We start from the raw sequence: 17,029 nt of genomic DNA on the forward strand, positions 1-17,029 counted from the left end.
CTGTGGTTGGATGTTTGCTGGGAAGCATATTATGACTAGGATGGCCATGATTCTGCCTGACCACTAATCATTGAGCTGCTGTGACTGCTATGCTGTGTTTTCAAAAATAAACCACACTGACAGATTTGTGAGCAATCTAAAACCGGCTCATTTTGCAATGAACGTAGCATATGCCTACAAAAAAGGTTTGTGTGTATTAATTGCAATGAGCCACCTCAATTTAAGGTGGTCACAACTCCCATCGATGGGGTTTGTTGCATTGTTTTGCCATACTATAGGTGCCATTAAATAAAATATACCAGGGGAGCCCAGACTGCATGAAGAAATCTTAGGCTGACCCAACACGTTAGCTTTGAATGTTATTTATGACCTGACTAAATTAACTCTTAAAGTTTGGGTTACTTCAACTTCTTAAAAAGGAAAGAGATACAACATGCCTGTTTCCAATTAATTTCGAATTCGCATGCTTAAGAGGGAAACCCTAGCTTGATAAGGGCTAGTGAGAGGGACCAATCCCTTCTTTAGCAGACAACAGAATCTACCCTGTTTATGCTTTTTTCTTGTCTTCAGCCCTACAAAAGTGATTCAGCACACGGGGGACCATACCTGGTTCCCGTCGATGGTGTAATCATACTTGATGGCGTATACTTTTCCTACAGACACTGCAATAGCATAGGCCACCACGGCGATGGAAAACGATGCAGCCAACATCTCGGAAAACAAGCTCACAGGTGGAAGTACAGGAGGCAAAAACCTAGAGAGTTTTTAAACGAAAACTGCAGTGAGCATTTGACCATAATTCTCTGTTCCTACCTCGCCAGATGCTATATCCACCCAACCCCCAAGTCAGACGCAAAAGGGCTGGATCCTAAGGACAAAAAGCAGGAGACAAGTAAGTGGTGGCATTGCTTTTACAATTTTTAGTTAGAAGCTGGTGCTATCTCACTGGCTGACTTCTCTGCCCCTCTTTGAGAGCTTACAAACGCTGCCTTATCCAGACCTCTGACATGAATAAGCCTGTCGTTATGGATCCTATAATATCACACAATGCCATGCCATGCCATTTCACACATTAGTGTTTCCCCTTACACACTTTTATCTTAAAGGTCTTTGAATTTAAAAGATAGTCTGACCATAAAATAAGATTTTCCCCATACGAAGAGATGTCAGGTCTATTAAAGAGACAAACAATATAAGATGCTGAAAGACCTACGTAGAAAATCCATATCTTGGGATGCCTGGGTGTCTCAGTCAGTTAAGTGTCCAACTCTTGATTTCGGCTCAGGGAATGATCCCAGGGTTATGGAATTGAGCCCCATATAGATAGGGCTCTGCACTGAGCATGAAGCCTGTCTAAGATTCTCTCCCTCCCTCCATCCCTCTCTCTTTCTCTTTCTCTCTCTCTCTCTCTCCCTCTACCCTTCCCCCCTGCTCTCTTAAAAAAAGGAAAATTAAAGGGGCACTTGGGTGGCTCAGTCAGTTGAGGATCCAACTTTGGCTCAGGTCATGATCTCACAGTTCATGGGTTCAAGCCCTACACCAGGCTCTGTGGTGACAGCTCAGAGCCTGGAGCTTGTTTCAGATTCTGTCTCCCTCTTTCTCTTTGCCCTTCCCTGTTCATGCTGTCTCTCTCTCTCAAAAATAAACATTAAAATTTTTTTTAATTTAAAAAATTAAAAATAAAAAAAAGATTTTCCATATCTTAAGAGCTATGATATTTAAAATCTTCTTGAGTCCAGAAAAGATAAAATTTATGTAGTTATCAGAATGATCCATCATCACAATGACTAAGACTTCTCAATGACTGTGGGGTTGAATGACTACTGTTTGACAAACTAGAGCTATTCTACAAACCATGTAAAGAAATAAACTTAGGGGCGCCTGGCTGGCTCAATCCATAGAGCATGTGACTCTTAATCTTAGGATCATGAGTTCAAGCCCCATGTTGGGCGTAAAAGCCTATTTGAAAAGAAGGAAGGTAGGAAAGAAAGAAAGAAAGAAAGAAAGAAAGAAAGAAAGAAAGAAAGAAAAAACAAAGAAAGAAAGCTATAAGTTTATAATGATACAGTTGTCCCCAAATATGAATATTGGGAGAATGACTTTCATGTACCTATATCTTGATGACTATCCATAGAGTATATATCCAGAAGTCCCTAAGCCAAAAACCTTCAAAACAAACAAACAAAACCCACTAAAAAAATCTCCCTCACCTAGCTCACTTATGTCTGAGTTTCCTTTAAAAACATTTTTTTAATGTTTATTTATTTTTGAGAGAGACACACACAGAGTGTGAGCAGGGGAGGGGCAGAGAGAGCGAGACACAGAATCTGAAGCAGGCACCAGGCTCTGAGTGGTCAGCACAGAGCCTAATGCAGTGCTCAAACCCAAGAGCTGTGAGATCATGACCTGAGCCAAAGTTGGACACTTAACCGACTGAGCCACCCAGGTGACCCCTGAGTTTCCTTTAATAGGGAACTACATTTCCCCCCCTCTAATTTAGAGGGAAGTGCTAAAACAGAAATAAGATTGTTATAGAAAACCATAGAAATTTAGAGCTAGCTAATATCCTAATATTATCCAAATTAGTATCGTAATCTAATATCCTAGAAATTTTTGAATCTACTTCTCTCCTTTTGTTGATAAGGGAACTGAGGCTCAGAAAAGTGAAATGACTTGCTCAAGGTCATTTAGAAGGGTCCAGGTAATGTTGATTTCCTTTGTACCAAGATCTGTCTGGTTCTCTGCCTCTGTAGGCTTTTTTTCTCCCTACAGGCGAGGTTACTTCCAGACTCCTTTTCTCCCACATCCCATCCTGACCCACATGTAGGCTTGGGAATGGATATCATATGTAGAAATATGGGATGTTTGAAACCCTGATCCAGCCCTTGAGTGACCCGGCACCACACCTCCACTTGTCTAGACATAAGCTTGGACCTTAGTTTTTAAAACCAGGCTTCTGACTCGTTCCTGAGACCCAACCAACCCTCCTTCAGGTAATTAGGTCTGTTGGGATAACTTTCCAGTCCTGCAAAGAGTTCCGTTTTGATTGCAACCTGATGCGCACTGCCTGCCTGGCTGCCTACTTCTCCAATTCCAGATCCTTCTACCAGGTCCTTGATTCCCCAAGGTCACAATGTTCAGGGACTTGAAATCAAAGAACCCGAATGCTGGCTCCATCACTCTGTAAGTAACTCTCTGACTTTGGGCATATTATTTAAACTTACAAAGTCCCAGTTTCTTTAGCTATCAAATGGGAACTATATACTCTTCTCATAAGGTTATTGGAAGGAGTAAAGGAAGTATGGTATGTGTAAGTAATTAGTACCTACGAACATAGTGGGTACTCAGTAAATGTGGCGAGACCCTAAATCTGCCATGCACCTGCCATGCTTTTGTAGTGCCTTACAGGATCTTAGCAGTGGCAATTTTCTGCCCCAAGTCACTCACTTGGGGCCCTGGTTGGACATCTTCTACTGACTTCTTGAGTAGTCTTTCCCCTAGCTCCTGCCCCCTTCGGTGGCCCTGTTGGGCTGCAGCAAACTACACCAGGTGGTCTGTCAGAGGAGTCAACATGACTCAACCCAAGGGTCAAGGGGGTTAGAGAGATCCACTTCAGGAGGACAGCAGTCAGGAAAGCCCTGGACAGGGCCAGAAAGGAGGACAGAGGGCAGCAAAAATGAGTTCCTCAAACCTATTCATGGAACATGCATTTATGGCACAGGGCATTTGCTGTGGACCGCCTCTAAGTGTTACATCTTAGGAAGCCTGACAAAAAGGATCCATAAAATATATGTCTTATGTAGTTGTTTTATAACCATTCAAATCATGAAAATATTGTAAGACCGCAAATAGCCACATTACATCTTTTATCACAAAATGTCTTCCAGCATCAGGATTCATTACCAAAACATTGGTCATAAGAATCACTTGATGAAACACCTTTGGAAAGTAATTAAAAAAAAAAAAATGGGTGGTGGGGAGCACCTGGGTGGCTCAGTCGATTAAGCGTCCAACTCTTTTTTTTAATTTTTTTTAACGTTTTCATTTATTTTTGAGACAGAGAGAGACAGAGCATGAATGGGCGACGGTCAGAGAGAGAGGGAGACACAGAATCTGAAACAGGCTTCAGGCTCTGAGCTGTCAGCACAGAGCCCGACGCGGGGCTCGAACTCACGGACCGTGAGATCATGACCTGAGCCGAAGTCGGATGCTTAACCGACTGAGCCACCCAGGCGCCCCAAGTGTCCAACTCTTGATTTCGGCTCAGGTCCTGATCTCGAGGTTTGTGAGTTTGAGCCCCACGGATCCTCTGTCCCCCCCCCCTTTCTCTGCCCCTCCCCCACTCGTTCTCATTCTCTTTCTCTCGCTCACTCTTTCTCTCTCTCAAAATAAATAATAAGAAAAGGAAACTAGTACTTGTTGCCTATCTAACAGTAAGACTGGTCATAATTGCTAGAAGTTAGTGTTTCCAATCTAATAAACCTTTGGGCCTCCTTTTTAATGCCATATGATAAAATTACAGCAAAGTGTACTGGGCCATTCAGTGCATCTTCTGAGAGATCTTGTTGGCATAGCAGAATAAGTTCGAGTTAAGAATTCAGCAGTGGTCATTGCCCTTTTTTTATAGGAGCCCCCGCCCCCTGCCCTCTGTCACCCATCTAGACGGTGACAGAAGTGGACAAAGGAACTCTGCTCTTTACTCTTCTAACTCACCGAACTACCAAACATATATAAACCTTCCCTTGAAGATAATGAGTTTTATTCATGGGAACAAGTGACATAATTATTATTTAAGATTGATTAAACTAAATGGTAGAGAAGTTAAACCAGATGTCCCTTATTCCTTAAACAGATTGTTCTCAGTGTAATAAACGTTACTAACCATGATTCTATTTATATCATATTGCAATTCTACATATGAGCTTAAATCAGGAGTCTGGTGGTAACTGTACATGTCCTGCCATATTTTAAGAAAATGAAGAAAAGGACAGAGGGTATGGGAGCTGCTTTGAAACAAATGGCTTAAACTTTATCGACACACACACTGACAGTTTGCACAACTGGGTGTTTCTTTAAGATCACACACAAAGAAGACTATTGAGGGAGCACCAATGAAATGAGGCTTATAATAAAAGGTTTCCTTTAAATAGAAAATTCTGACTTAATATATTAGTATTGCCTAAGAGGAAGTCCGCACTCACCCCCGTGGGATGGATTTAACAATGCCAGCATTGTAATTTTTTTCCAGGTTGGCTCCATATGAAATGGCTGTAGCAATTATTGTCTGAAAATAAAACAAAAGAGATTTTAAAAAAAACTCCATGTTTTAACAACTCCTTTTTTATTTTTATTTTTTGTCTCCTCATTGGGAAGTCTTCCCTGTTGGCTTCTTTCTTTCCTTCTTTCTTTCTTTCTTTCTTTCTTTCTTTCTTTCTTTCTTTCTTTCTTTCTTTTATCCAAGTATAATTAACATATGGTGTTATATTAGTTTCAGGTGTACAATATCATGGTTCAACTTTTCTATACTTTACATCGTGCTCGTCAAGATAAGAGTGCTTTTGTTTTCCCCTTTATCGATTTTACCCATCCCCCCCCCCCACCTCCCTTCTGGCAACCACCAGTTTGTTCTCTGTATTTAAGATTCCAGGGGGTTTTTTTGTTTGTTTGTTTTTTCTTTGTTTGTTCATTTGTTTTGTTTCTTAAATTCCACATAGTATTTGTCTTTCTCTGACTGACTTATTTCACTTAGCTTATACTCTCTAGCTCCATCCATGTTGTTGCAAATGGCAGGATCTCATTCTTTTTCATGACTCAGTAATATTCCATTGTCATATATACATATATTACTTGATATGTAGATATATAGATATACATACTACAATATCATATATATGTTACAACTTCTTTCTTGTCAAACCGATTAATGCTGAATTTTCTAATTACATGTTTTACTTACCACAATTACTTCTATAGGAATAGGGACTGGAATTTTGTGCTTAAATCGATCATTTACTTCCTTAACTGCCATACAGATGATAATGGTGAGTAATCCAGCAATAAAATCAGCAAGATTGGTGTGGCCAATATTTTGAAAAATCTCAATCAGAGTCTGTAAAAAGAAAATAATTTTATATTCTTCCCATGTGAAAAATCATATCATCATCGAAAGCACTTAAGAATTTCACATAAAATCATAAAAATGTGTTGGCTAACACAGAGACCATTAAAAACAGCCAGTATTTGATATATATGTACCAAGTTATTAGTGATGGTTAATTGGAGTGGTAAAACCATTTGCATTTTTTACAATAAAATGAGATGTTTTAAAAGAAAAAAATCATTATATGTTGAATTTTATTTGCATAAAAGTTTTAATGTTTATTGACTTATTTTGAGAGAGAGAGAGAGAGAGAGAGAGAGAGAGAGAGAATCCCAAACAGGCTCCATGCAGGGCTCGAACTTACAAACTGTGAGATCATGACCTGAGCCAAAATCCAGAGTCAGACGCTTAACCGACTGAGCCACCCAGGTGCCCCACTTGCAGAAAAGTTTTTAAAGTTTATATCTTAAAGTGGTTTTACAGGGGCTATTAAGTGACCTAATTTCACAATGTTGATGTGGTATTATTGAGACTAAAAACTGATAAACCCAAAAGTCCCAATTAGCCAGTATTTTAGCTAAAACTCTTCCCAAACCTGAATTATATGGGTGGTAATAAAAATACCTGAATACTTCATATGTAGATACATAGGGATTGATCCATTCTTCATGGCAAAGAAAAGCTACTGAATTGATATATAGTTCAAATATAATTTTTTTGGAAATTAATTTGGTACTTAGTTGAAACTTGAACTGAAATGACTTTAAAAACACAACTCTTTCCAAGTGCACAGATAAGCCACCTCAAGAAAAAGCTAGTTAACTCCAAGAAAAAGCTAGTTTTGTTTTGTAAATAGGAGGTTTCTGGGAATCAAGGAAGATTAGCAAGGGAGAATCCCAGGGAAGAACACTAATACCTTTGTTCTGGCAGCTTCAGTTTTATAGAAGGCATGACTTAGGAAGGTATTCTTTAATTCTTTGAGACAAATAATCTCTCAGTGAAGGTTACTCTTTTCGAATGGTCCTTTTATAGGTATATTTTATATGAAAATAAAGGAATGGAGCATCTGATCATTTATAACGTATTTGTTACTTAATTTTATAGGTAAGCTATATTTAAAATAATTATAATGACAATCCAGTAACAATTATGTATAATAAACATTAAGTGATCTAACAGTCATTTTGCTAGGAACTCCAACTCTCAGGAGAACATTCAAGAGTAAGGAAATGAGGGGAGACGCTTTCATGCCGGCAAAATACGTCCACCAAGTCCTTGAATGAGAGTTCAAGCAGGAAGCCCCTTGGACTTTCACTCAGAGTATTTTTGCTCTTGCTTTAAACCCAATACCAACAAATTTACATTGCCTTCCAGAGTCAGTGAAAATTGCTAGAGGCAGATACACTGATAGCAAACGATGAAGCCAGTGATAGCCCGGTGAAAAAGAGAAAATGGAGGAGTACCACAAGCAGACACAATAACTCAGGAATTTAGGGCATCTGTCCTAGGAGCTAACAGTCCTACATGCCTCAGAGTCATGATGGTATTGCGTCTGGCCCTTCACATCATCAACTTTCTTTCTTCTTCTTTTTTTATTCTTAAGTTAGCTAACATACAGTGTAGTCTTGGCTTCAGGAGTAGAACCCAGTGATTCATCACTGACGTATAACACCCAGTGCTCATCCCAACAAGTGCCCTCCTTAATGCCCATCACCCATTCAGCCCATCCCCTCCACCTATCTCCCCTCCAGCAACCCTCTGTTTGTTCTCTGTATTTACGAGTCTCCTATGGTTTGCCTCTTTCTCTGTTTATATCTTATTTTTCCTTCCCTTCCCCTATGATCACCTGTTAAGTTTCTCAAGTTCCACATCATCAATTTTCTGATGACAAGCCTCATTAATTCATAAGCTAGATACAATATTTCACTTAACTGTCTACACAATAAAGGTTTACTTTCAACTCAAGAGGGGAAAATTCAAACTTAAAAACAATCAGATAACTACCCCAGTCATAGAAACATTTTCACCTTACAAAAATTATCACTCTTGGATTCCCATTTAATCTATGAGAGTCACTTAGATCTTTGAATAAAAAGCACTTCTAGTGTATTAAAAATGTAATACGAGTCACAAAAAACAAAATCAGTTTATATTATACAATTGCGTTAAACAAGCATATAAATATATGAGTTGCATATATATGAGTTATTTCTTCCAAAAAAATTCTTCAATAAAAAGTTTAGTCTACATGGAAATAAAATTCACCCAAATAAACTGAAGTAGTCAGATTGTATTCAAAGACAATAGAAACGAGACTCTAAGAAAGTACTAAAAATTAACTCTAATTTAGATTACTATGGAAATACTTATTAAATTTGTTTAAAAGGTGGATACACATATAAATCCATCTTTCAACCTAATATTCTGAATAGTTCAAATCATAATAATAATCATTTCCGTGATGGAAAATATTATACTATTTTCCTACCATGCTCAGAGAATTTTAGGACCATTTCACTTAGATAATTTCTTCCTTCTTTGCCTAGCATTACCTTGGGGTATGAAGCCAGAAGAAAAAAATATATACTTGATATTACATATGAAGAAGTTTGTCAGTTAACTTTTGGTGCGAAATTTATTTTTAATTCATCTTTATAAATATAACAAACCCGTCATAATCACCCCCTTGTAGTCAGGTATTTCCTCCTACCAGAAACAACTTTTGCTCATATGTAGATCAACCCTTAGAGCTTCAAGTGTTCTTTCCTTATTATAATGGCTTGATTTTTATAAAATGGAACAGATTCAGAATAGTGAATCTGCTCAAGCTTAATGGTGGCTTTCAACACCCTCATCATCTGGGCAGAACTTTTCAGTGTGGTCTTTCTCCTCATTAGAGGAATAAAGGAGGAGGTAGGTATCACTTTAGTAAGCAAGCAGAAACTCTTCCTTTGTCTATTGAGACAAGCCTTTCAAAGTGAATGGTAGGAAAACATACTCTTTTTTTTTTATATATACAGTTGTTCAAAGTTTATTTATTTTGAGAGAGAAAGAGAGAGAGAGAGAGAGAATGTATGCAAGCAGGGGAGGGGCAGAAAGAGAGGGAGAAAGAGAATCCTAAGCAGGCTCTGTGCAGGCTCCATGCTGTTAGTGGAGAGCCTGAGGCAGGGCTCCATCCCATGAACTGTGAGATCCTGACCTAAGCTGAAATCAAGATTCAGCTGCTCAACTGACTGAGCCACCCAGGAGCCCCAATATACTCACTCTTAAATGTGCTATGTGATTTGCTTACACAATTGAGTAGCTACATAGTGGGATGAGAAGTATTATTAATTCTGAATTCCACCAGCATCCTTTCATTCCCCCTTCTGCATCCTATATTCAGTGTCTCTGGCATTTGCTAATTAAAGTTTTAGTTTTTCATACTGTCCCAATATTTCCTCCTCCAATTCTTTGAATTAATCATCTTATTTCTTGGGAGGAGTTGGGGAAGGGAAACAATCCAAAGTACAACCTTATAACAAAAGGGATGTTAAGTTACTACATGCCAAGGAAATTATCTTACAACAATCTTCCAAATTTTCCTGGACGGAATCCATGACTACTCTGCATTTGTTGAAGGGTTCTTTCACAAATGATTGCTGCCAGTAATGTCATAAGTGAAATTGTCTGTTCAGGTACTGAGTGGTTCATTCAACTGTTATGCAACCCTTTCCAAATCTGCTGATCCTTTCTTTTCAGAAGAGCAAGCTTAGAGACATGATCACACAGGGAAGATTGAGATATATTCATCCAACTTGACTGGCCTGGAGGAATTCTCTCAAAATTCTATGATATACTCTAACCTGAGACTTCAAGAATAATGTTCAACAGAACATAAGTCACATAATAATCATGTCTGGTTTAAAAACAATTTTTGACCTTATTCTAGTATGTCTTGGTACTTTTGTCCATGTCTCAAAGTGGGGTCATTTGCAACAAGCTTCATCTTAAACGTAGTTCTAGGAAAGACACAAAGAAATGGAAAGACGTACCATGTTTGTGGGTTGGAAGAACGAATACTGTTAAAATGTCTGTACTACCCAAAGCCATATATATACATTTAATGCAATCCCTAACAAAATACCAACAGTATTTTTCACAGAACTGGAACAAAACAATCCTAAAATTTGTATGGAACCACAAAAGACCCTGAATAGCCAAGGCAATCTTGAAAAAGGAAGAAAAAACTATAGGTATCACAATACCGGGACTTTATACTACAAAACTATAGTAATCAAGACAACATGGTACTGGGGCACCTGGATGGCTCAGTGAAGCATCTGACTTTTGATCTCAGCTCAGGTCTTGATCTCAGGGTCATGGGTTCAAGTACCAGCATGGTACTGGAATAAAAACAGACACATAGAGCAGTGGAACAGAATAGAAAACCCAGAAATAAACCCACAATTAAACGATCAATTAATCTTTGTCTAAGTAGAAAGGAATCTACGATGAGAAAAACAGTCTCTTCAACAAATGGTGTTTGGAAAACCGGACAGCAACATGCAAAAAATGAAACTGGGCCTCTTTCTTATACCATATACAAAAATAAATTCAAAATGGATGAAAGACCTAAATGGGAGACTTGAAACCATAAAAGTACTAGAAGAGAACACAGGCAGTAATTTCTGACATCAGCCATAGCCACATTTTTCTAAATGTCTCCTGAAGTGAGGGAAATAAAAGCAAAAATAAAGTATTGGGACTACAAAAAAAAAAAAAAAGTTTCTGCACAGCAAATGAAACAATCAACAGAAATGAAAGACAACCTACTAAATGAGAAGATATTTGCAAATGACATATCCAATAAAGCATTAGTACCCAAAATATATAAATTTAAAATATGAGCAGAATTTAAAAATTTAATTTAAAAATGGGCAGAAGACATGAACAGACATTTCTCCAAAGAAGATACATATTAAGATGCTCAATATCACTCATCATCAGGGAAATGCAAATCAAAACCACAGTGAGATATCACCTCACACCTGTTAGAATGACTAAGATCAAAGAAGAAACAACAAATGTTGGCAAGGATGTGGAGAAAAAGGAACTCTCATGCACTGTTGGTTGTAATGCAAAATGGTGCAGCCACTGTGGAAAACAATATGGAGTTTCCCCTGAAAGTTAAAAATAGTATTACCCTATGATACAGTAATCACACTACTGGGTATTTACCCAAAAACCCCCACAAAAACACTAATTCAAAGGGATACATGCACCCCTGTGTTTATAGTCGCATTATTTACAATAGCCAAATTATGGAAGCAGCCCAAGTGTCCAAGGACTGATGAATGGATAAAGAAGAGTTGGTATATATACATACAATGGATTGTTACTCAGCCATTAAAAAGAATGAAATCTTGCCATTTGCAATGACATGAATGGAGCTAGAGAGAATAATGCTGAGCAAAATACGTTAGAGAAAGACAAATACCATGATTTCCCTCATATGTGGAATTTAAGAAACAAAACAGATGAGCAAAGGTAAAAAAAGAGAGAGACAAACCAAGAAACACATTCTTAGCTGTACAGAACAAACTTATGGTTACAAGAGGGGATGCGGGTGGGGGGATGGGTAAAATAGGAGCTGGGGACTAAGGAGTGCACTTGGCATGATGAGCACGGGGCCATGTATAGATTATTGAATCACTACATTGTACACCTGAAACTAATAAAACACTGTGTGTTAACTACACTGGAATTAAAATAAAAACTTAAAAAATAAAACGTAAAACATAGTCCTAGGAGACAGGAAGAACTATTTCATTCTCCTGTTGGCGAGGTCCCCCAGTGGCCAGGGAACCAGGTTAACCGTCAGCCTGAGCCTCCTGTGATCTGTGTGGAGGCAGGCCAAGCAATGTTCACGAAGAAGTGAGTACACTCAGTAAGGGGTCTCTTGGTGGATTCAGGGGTCAGTGGATTCGTATAGGGAGAAACTAGTTCCTAGCACATAGGAGGTGGTCAATAAATATTTATTGAATAGATGAACTGTATGAATGACAATGAAGGAATAAATGAATGAACAGCAGGCAGGAAATGTGGGAATGCAAGGAAAAGCAAGATGTGCCAGGGACTGCAAATGCGAGGGAGCCTGTCAGAGAAAGGGACTCAGAAGCTTTCAAAATGAACCAAGGACCTGGTTGCAAAAAAAGCAACAATGACAAAAATAATCCTGTGTAACAAAAAACAGCCTGTGTTAACAGTCTAGGTACTTGAGAAGCGAACACTAAGCTACAGGAGGTCTAATCACCATAAAAATAATGATAACAGTAATAACAACAACAATATTGGTAATAATAATAATAATAATAATAATAATAAATTTACTGAACTCTTCCTAAGAGCCAGGTATTGTGCTAAGTGTTTTACACAGATTTTCCTTTATTCCTCACAACACTAAGAGGCAGCTACTATTATTATTCCCATTTTACATCTGAGGACACTGAGGTGTATAGGATGTTAAATTTAACATGCCCCAAATCATGGGTAGTAATCGTGGGTAGTAAGTAGGCAGTGGAACCAAGATTCCAGCTCAAGTCTACTGAAGTTCAAAGTCCCTGGTTTTTTAAAAAATTTGTTTAATGTTTATTTATTTTTGAAAGAGAGAGAGAGAGAGAGCGCGCATGGGAGGGGTAGAGAGAGAGGGAGACACAGAATCTGAAGCAGGCTCCAGGTTCTGAGCTGTCAGCACAGAGCCCGACGCGGGGCTTGAGCTCAAGAGCTGTGAGATCATGACCTGAGCCGAAGTCAGCCGCCCAACCCCCAACCGACTGAGCCACCCAGGCACCCCCAATAGTCCCTGATTAATCACTGGGTTATACTATCTCCTCTACCTACTCCCACTGCTTAGCACAGTACCCGGCTTATAATAGGCACTCGGCAGTATTGGTTGAATGTATAGAGAACATGGGATTATGACACTGTTGTGAAATTGAGCAAATTCCTGACCACATCACTAATTTTTTGCATATGAACGCATGGCCTTACATTGTTTTAGAAGCTAATACGTGGGTCAGTAAAGGACTGAAACCCCATTCTCAAGGCTAGCACATTTATTTGGCATAGTATCATCCTCCCCAAGCTAGAATGACATCATGTTACTATCATTATCATTTTTCAAGCATCAATAGCATGCTTTATATAGAACACAGATTTAGATCCAAGAACTTTTTCAAATCTAATTAGTGTGATCTACATCCTTCTTTTGCATCTCTTTTGCATGTTGATCACCTCCGATTCTGATGTTCCTTTTCATCTATAATTGCTGAGACATTTACATTATGCATTTTATGGACTCTCACAGTTAAAAAGGGCTTTAGAGCTACAGCTCCAGTCATTTCATTTTACAAATAAAAAAAGAAGCCTTGAAATGTGAAATAATAATTTCAACCTAACTACTTTTTTTGAGTACTTGTTAATGTGTCAGCCTCTGGGCCAAGTGCTTCTCTTACACCCTTATTTAACTTAATTATGAATACAGATATTGTTACTAATTCTATTCGGCAGAGAAGGAAACTGAGGTATGGTGATTTGCTCATATAACTAATATATACAAAAGTCAGGATATTAATCCAGGATCCAGCTCTAAACATGAGCTTTCAGCCACTATCCCCCATGATGTGTCTACGGCCACTCAACTTATCAGAGGCCACTTGGAAACTGGAACTCAAGTCTGTGGCATCCCACACCAGACTTCACTTCACTATACCACTTTATTTTCCTTCATATTTTTAAGTGCAGTGACACTTGTGGAACCATTTTGACCAGTTGAGAACGATGCTTTGTAAAATCTGCCGTCTTCAATGTTACTCCTGATTCTATTGCTTTCTTTCAGAGAAGAATGTTTTCAATGGCTTCCCAAAGTATGGCATGGAGGAACATATGCTCTCCAGACTCAGGGTACAGAGGAAAAGAACAGATTTTTCTCCGTGAGCCATCTCCGGAGTAAAAAGCCACACTTACATAGATAATGGAGAGAACGCCATTATAGTTTTTGGTCGAAACGTTGAGAACGATCTTCAGCTGTGAGACGAGCACTTGGAAGGCAGCAGCTGTTGTGAATCCGCCAACCAAAGGATCTGCCAAGTACCTCACTATGAATCCGATCTGCAAAGCTCCAAATATCAACTAGTATGAGAAGGAAAGAAGTTAAAGTTTGCCTGGAAGAAGGACCAATTCTCTTGAACTATTAACAAATTAAACCCAACACCATTTGGGGTGTCTGGGTGGCTCAGTTGGTTGAGCATCCGACGTCCACTTAGGTCATGATCTCACGGTCGTGAGTTCGAGCCCCACATTAGGCTCTGAGCTGACATCTCAGAGCTTGGAGCCTGCTTCCAATTCTGTGTCTGTCTCTCTGCCCCTCCCCACTCATGCTCTGTTTCTCTCTCACACACAAATAAATAAACATTAAAAAAAAATAAAAATAAACTCAACACCAGTTAAAACTCTGGTAACCTGCTGATAACACACAAATACTTGTAGGAAGCAAATCTGGATTTCCCAATGCCCCTCCTCTACCCTAAAATTTGAAAACTGTGTAACATGAACCTTGAAGTGTTTCTGGATATGTAATGTGTAAAAGCAAAAATCATAGGACTTATTCCTCTGACTTTCAGATCCCATGGCTCTGCTCACTAGGACACTTTTTGCTGCTTTGTGCATTCTGTATACTTCCCTTCCCTCATTCTCATTACAATCACACATGGGGCACCTGGGTGGTTCAGTCAGTTGAGCTTCTGACTTGGGCTCAGGTCATGATCTCGTGGTTCGTGAGCTTGAGCACCGTGTTGGGCTCTGTGCTGACAGCTCAGAACCCGCTTTGGATTCTCTGTCCCCCTCTCTTTGCCTCTCTCTCTCTCTCAAAAATAAATATTAAAAAAATTTTTTTAATTAAAAAAAAGAATCACACATGTTCTTCTGATTTTTTTTCTGTCTCTAACTTTGATAATACCTGAGCCCTAATCAGGGGGTCTTGCTGACTATTTCAGCATCTGACCTAAAACAGTAGAAGTTAAAAAATAACTTGGGGGGGCGCCTGGGTGGCGCAGTCGGTTAAGCGTCCGACTTCAGCCAGGTCACGATCTCACGGTCCGTGAGTTCGAGCCCCGCGTCAGGCTCTGGGCTGATGGCTCAGAGCCTGGAGCCTGTTTCCGATTCTGTGTCTCCCTCTCTCTCTGTCCCTCCCCCGTTCATGCTCTGTCTCTCTCTGTCCCAAAAATAAATAAACGTTAAAAAAAAAAAAAAAAAAAAAAAAATAACTTGGGGGGGGGGTCCAATAAATCCTCTGTTGTGCTTTTAAATGAATCTTTAAGTCCACATGCTTTACACTCAGTAATTTCAAATAAAAATCATGCCAATTTACATTTTACTTGTCATCCCATTACCTGTATGATGCCAACCAGAAGAGTAAGGGTGCTTGCAATCAATACTCTTGTTGCGTCTCTAGCCTCAGAGTCTATCACGGTGGCATTGAACGCAGTGCCATTACTGCTGGATATGCGAAAGTGTTCGTCGGGGGCCATGCTCAGAACAACAGATCCCACCATTAAACTGACCACAGGGAAAGGCCCTGGGGAAGAAAGGCTCTATCAGTTAGTAATTATTCATCATACATGTTTAGGTTCAACACTATGTCTACATAGGATTAGAAAAATGTGTGAAATTATTAGCTGTGGTTGGGAAAATATTGCTTCTTCACAAAAGAAGCCCCAAAACACACGCTTCAAGGCATTCGTGACCCAGAAATGAGCAAGAGAGACATGTAGATAGGCAATTGTAAAATAGCATTCCAGATGCTTTGTGAATACTCAGAGGGGTTGTCTAACCAGTCTTTGTGCGGTCTTCGTGTGAACTGGGGTAGGGGTGGGGGAGTTTCCTGGCAGAGGTGGTCAACAAGCTGGATCCTTATTTGTTTCATCTTATTCCATATAAGCTCATTCCCTAGAGCATCCGGTGTCCTGATCCCTGCGGAGCTGAGTACCTTGATCCATTATCACAGGGTCCCAATTAGGGTAAAGAAACAGCAAAGAGAGTACATTGTTTCTCTTTTTCTCTTTTCAAAACAAATTATTTTTTTCATATCAAATGCCAGTCTAGAAGATTCTATGTTTTAAAAGTATTCCTTTTCTCCCATTCACTCCTGATGTTTTTATCCATGATGATGATCCTATCCTTTCATCATGGAAGGCTTTAACAGTTGGGAGGGCTCAGTACCAAAATCCAGTAACCTGGAGTGTCTAAATGGATAGAATACCAAAGAGGAAAAAAACAGCTTCTATGTTCCTCACACTGTCAAGCATTTGATACTGATAGATTCTCCCAGGTGAGGAAGTGTTCTCAATCAATAACCTCTTCCTGATCTCCTTCCATAGACAAGGCAATATGCTAGACACTGGGGACAATACAACTAAGGACAAGGATATGGGTTGGAGATACAATAGATGGTTGTATATGTTTCAAGAGGACTGTCCAGGTAGACATGTCTAGCCAGCAGATGGATGTAGGCGCAAAATTATCTCAAGTATAAATGTCAAAGTCACAAAATAGCATTAAGACATTCATTTACTAGAACATTCTAGCAAAAGAGAATTCAAATTTTAGGAACAGCAGAAAATAAGCCTATTTTGAGCCATACCAAGAAGCAAAGCCAAGCTTAGTTTCTAAATAGTTTTGGCACAACTTTGCTGGTCTTCCAGTATTAGTGACTTAAAATGAGTATAGTTTTTAATGAAATGATGAATATGGATTTGATGAACATTATTTAGTAAATGACAAGTTAGTCTAGTAAAACAGGAGGTTTGAAGACCTCTTGAAGATATTTTTTCCTTGTCATTTTCTATTTTGGAAGAGAACACTTTCTAAATATGGAGTCAAATTTATTAC

General features: G+C 39.0%; 1 protein-coding gene across 3 annotated transcripts in view; it reads right to left on the reverse strand.

Annotated features, from left to right (window-relative positions):
- The window catches only part of SLC26A4 (solute carrier family 26 member 4), a 55,029-nt gene that overhangs the window by 25,432 nt on the left and 12,568 nt on the right, over nucleotides 1–17,029 (reverse strand). For all 3 annotated transcript variants that reach the window (XM_060632265.3, XM_060632266.3, XM_060632267.3), the window contains exons 5-9: nucleotides 15,532–15,716; nucleotides 14,108–14,272; nucleotides 5,957–6,109; nucleotides 5,202–5,284; nucleotides 607–754 (exon numbers count right to left, since the gene is read on the reverse strand). In XM_060632265.3, the coding sequence (XP_060488248.1) occupies nucleotides 607–754; nucleotides 5,202–5,284; nucleotides 5,957–6,109; nucleotides 14,108–14,272; nucleotides 15,532–15,716 (734 nt within the window). The remainder of the gene's footprint in view (nucleotides 1–606; nucleotides 755–5,201; nucleotides 5,285–5,956; nucleotides 6,110–14,107; nucleotides 14,273–15,531; nucleotides 15,717–17,029) is intronic.

This window comes from Panthera onca, chromosome A2 (assembly GCF_046562875.1).
Source record: "Panthera onca isolate mPanOnc1 chromosome A2, mPanOnc1 haplotype 2, whole genome shotgun sequence".
Classification (NCBI taxonomy): Eukaryota; Metazoa; Chordata; class Mammalia; order Carnivora; family Felidae; genus Panthera; species Panthera onca.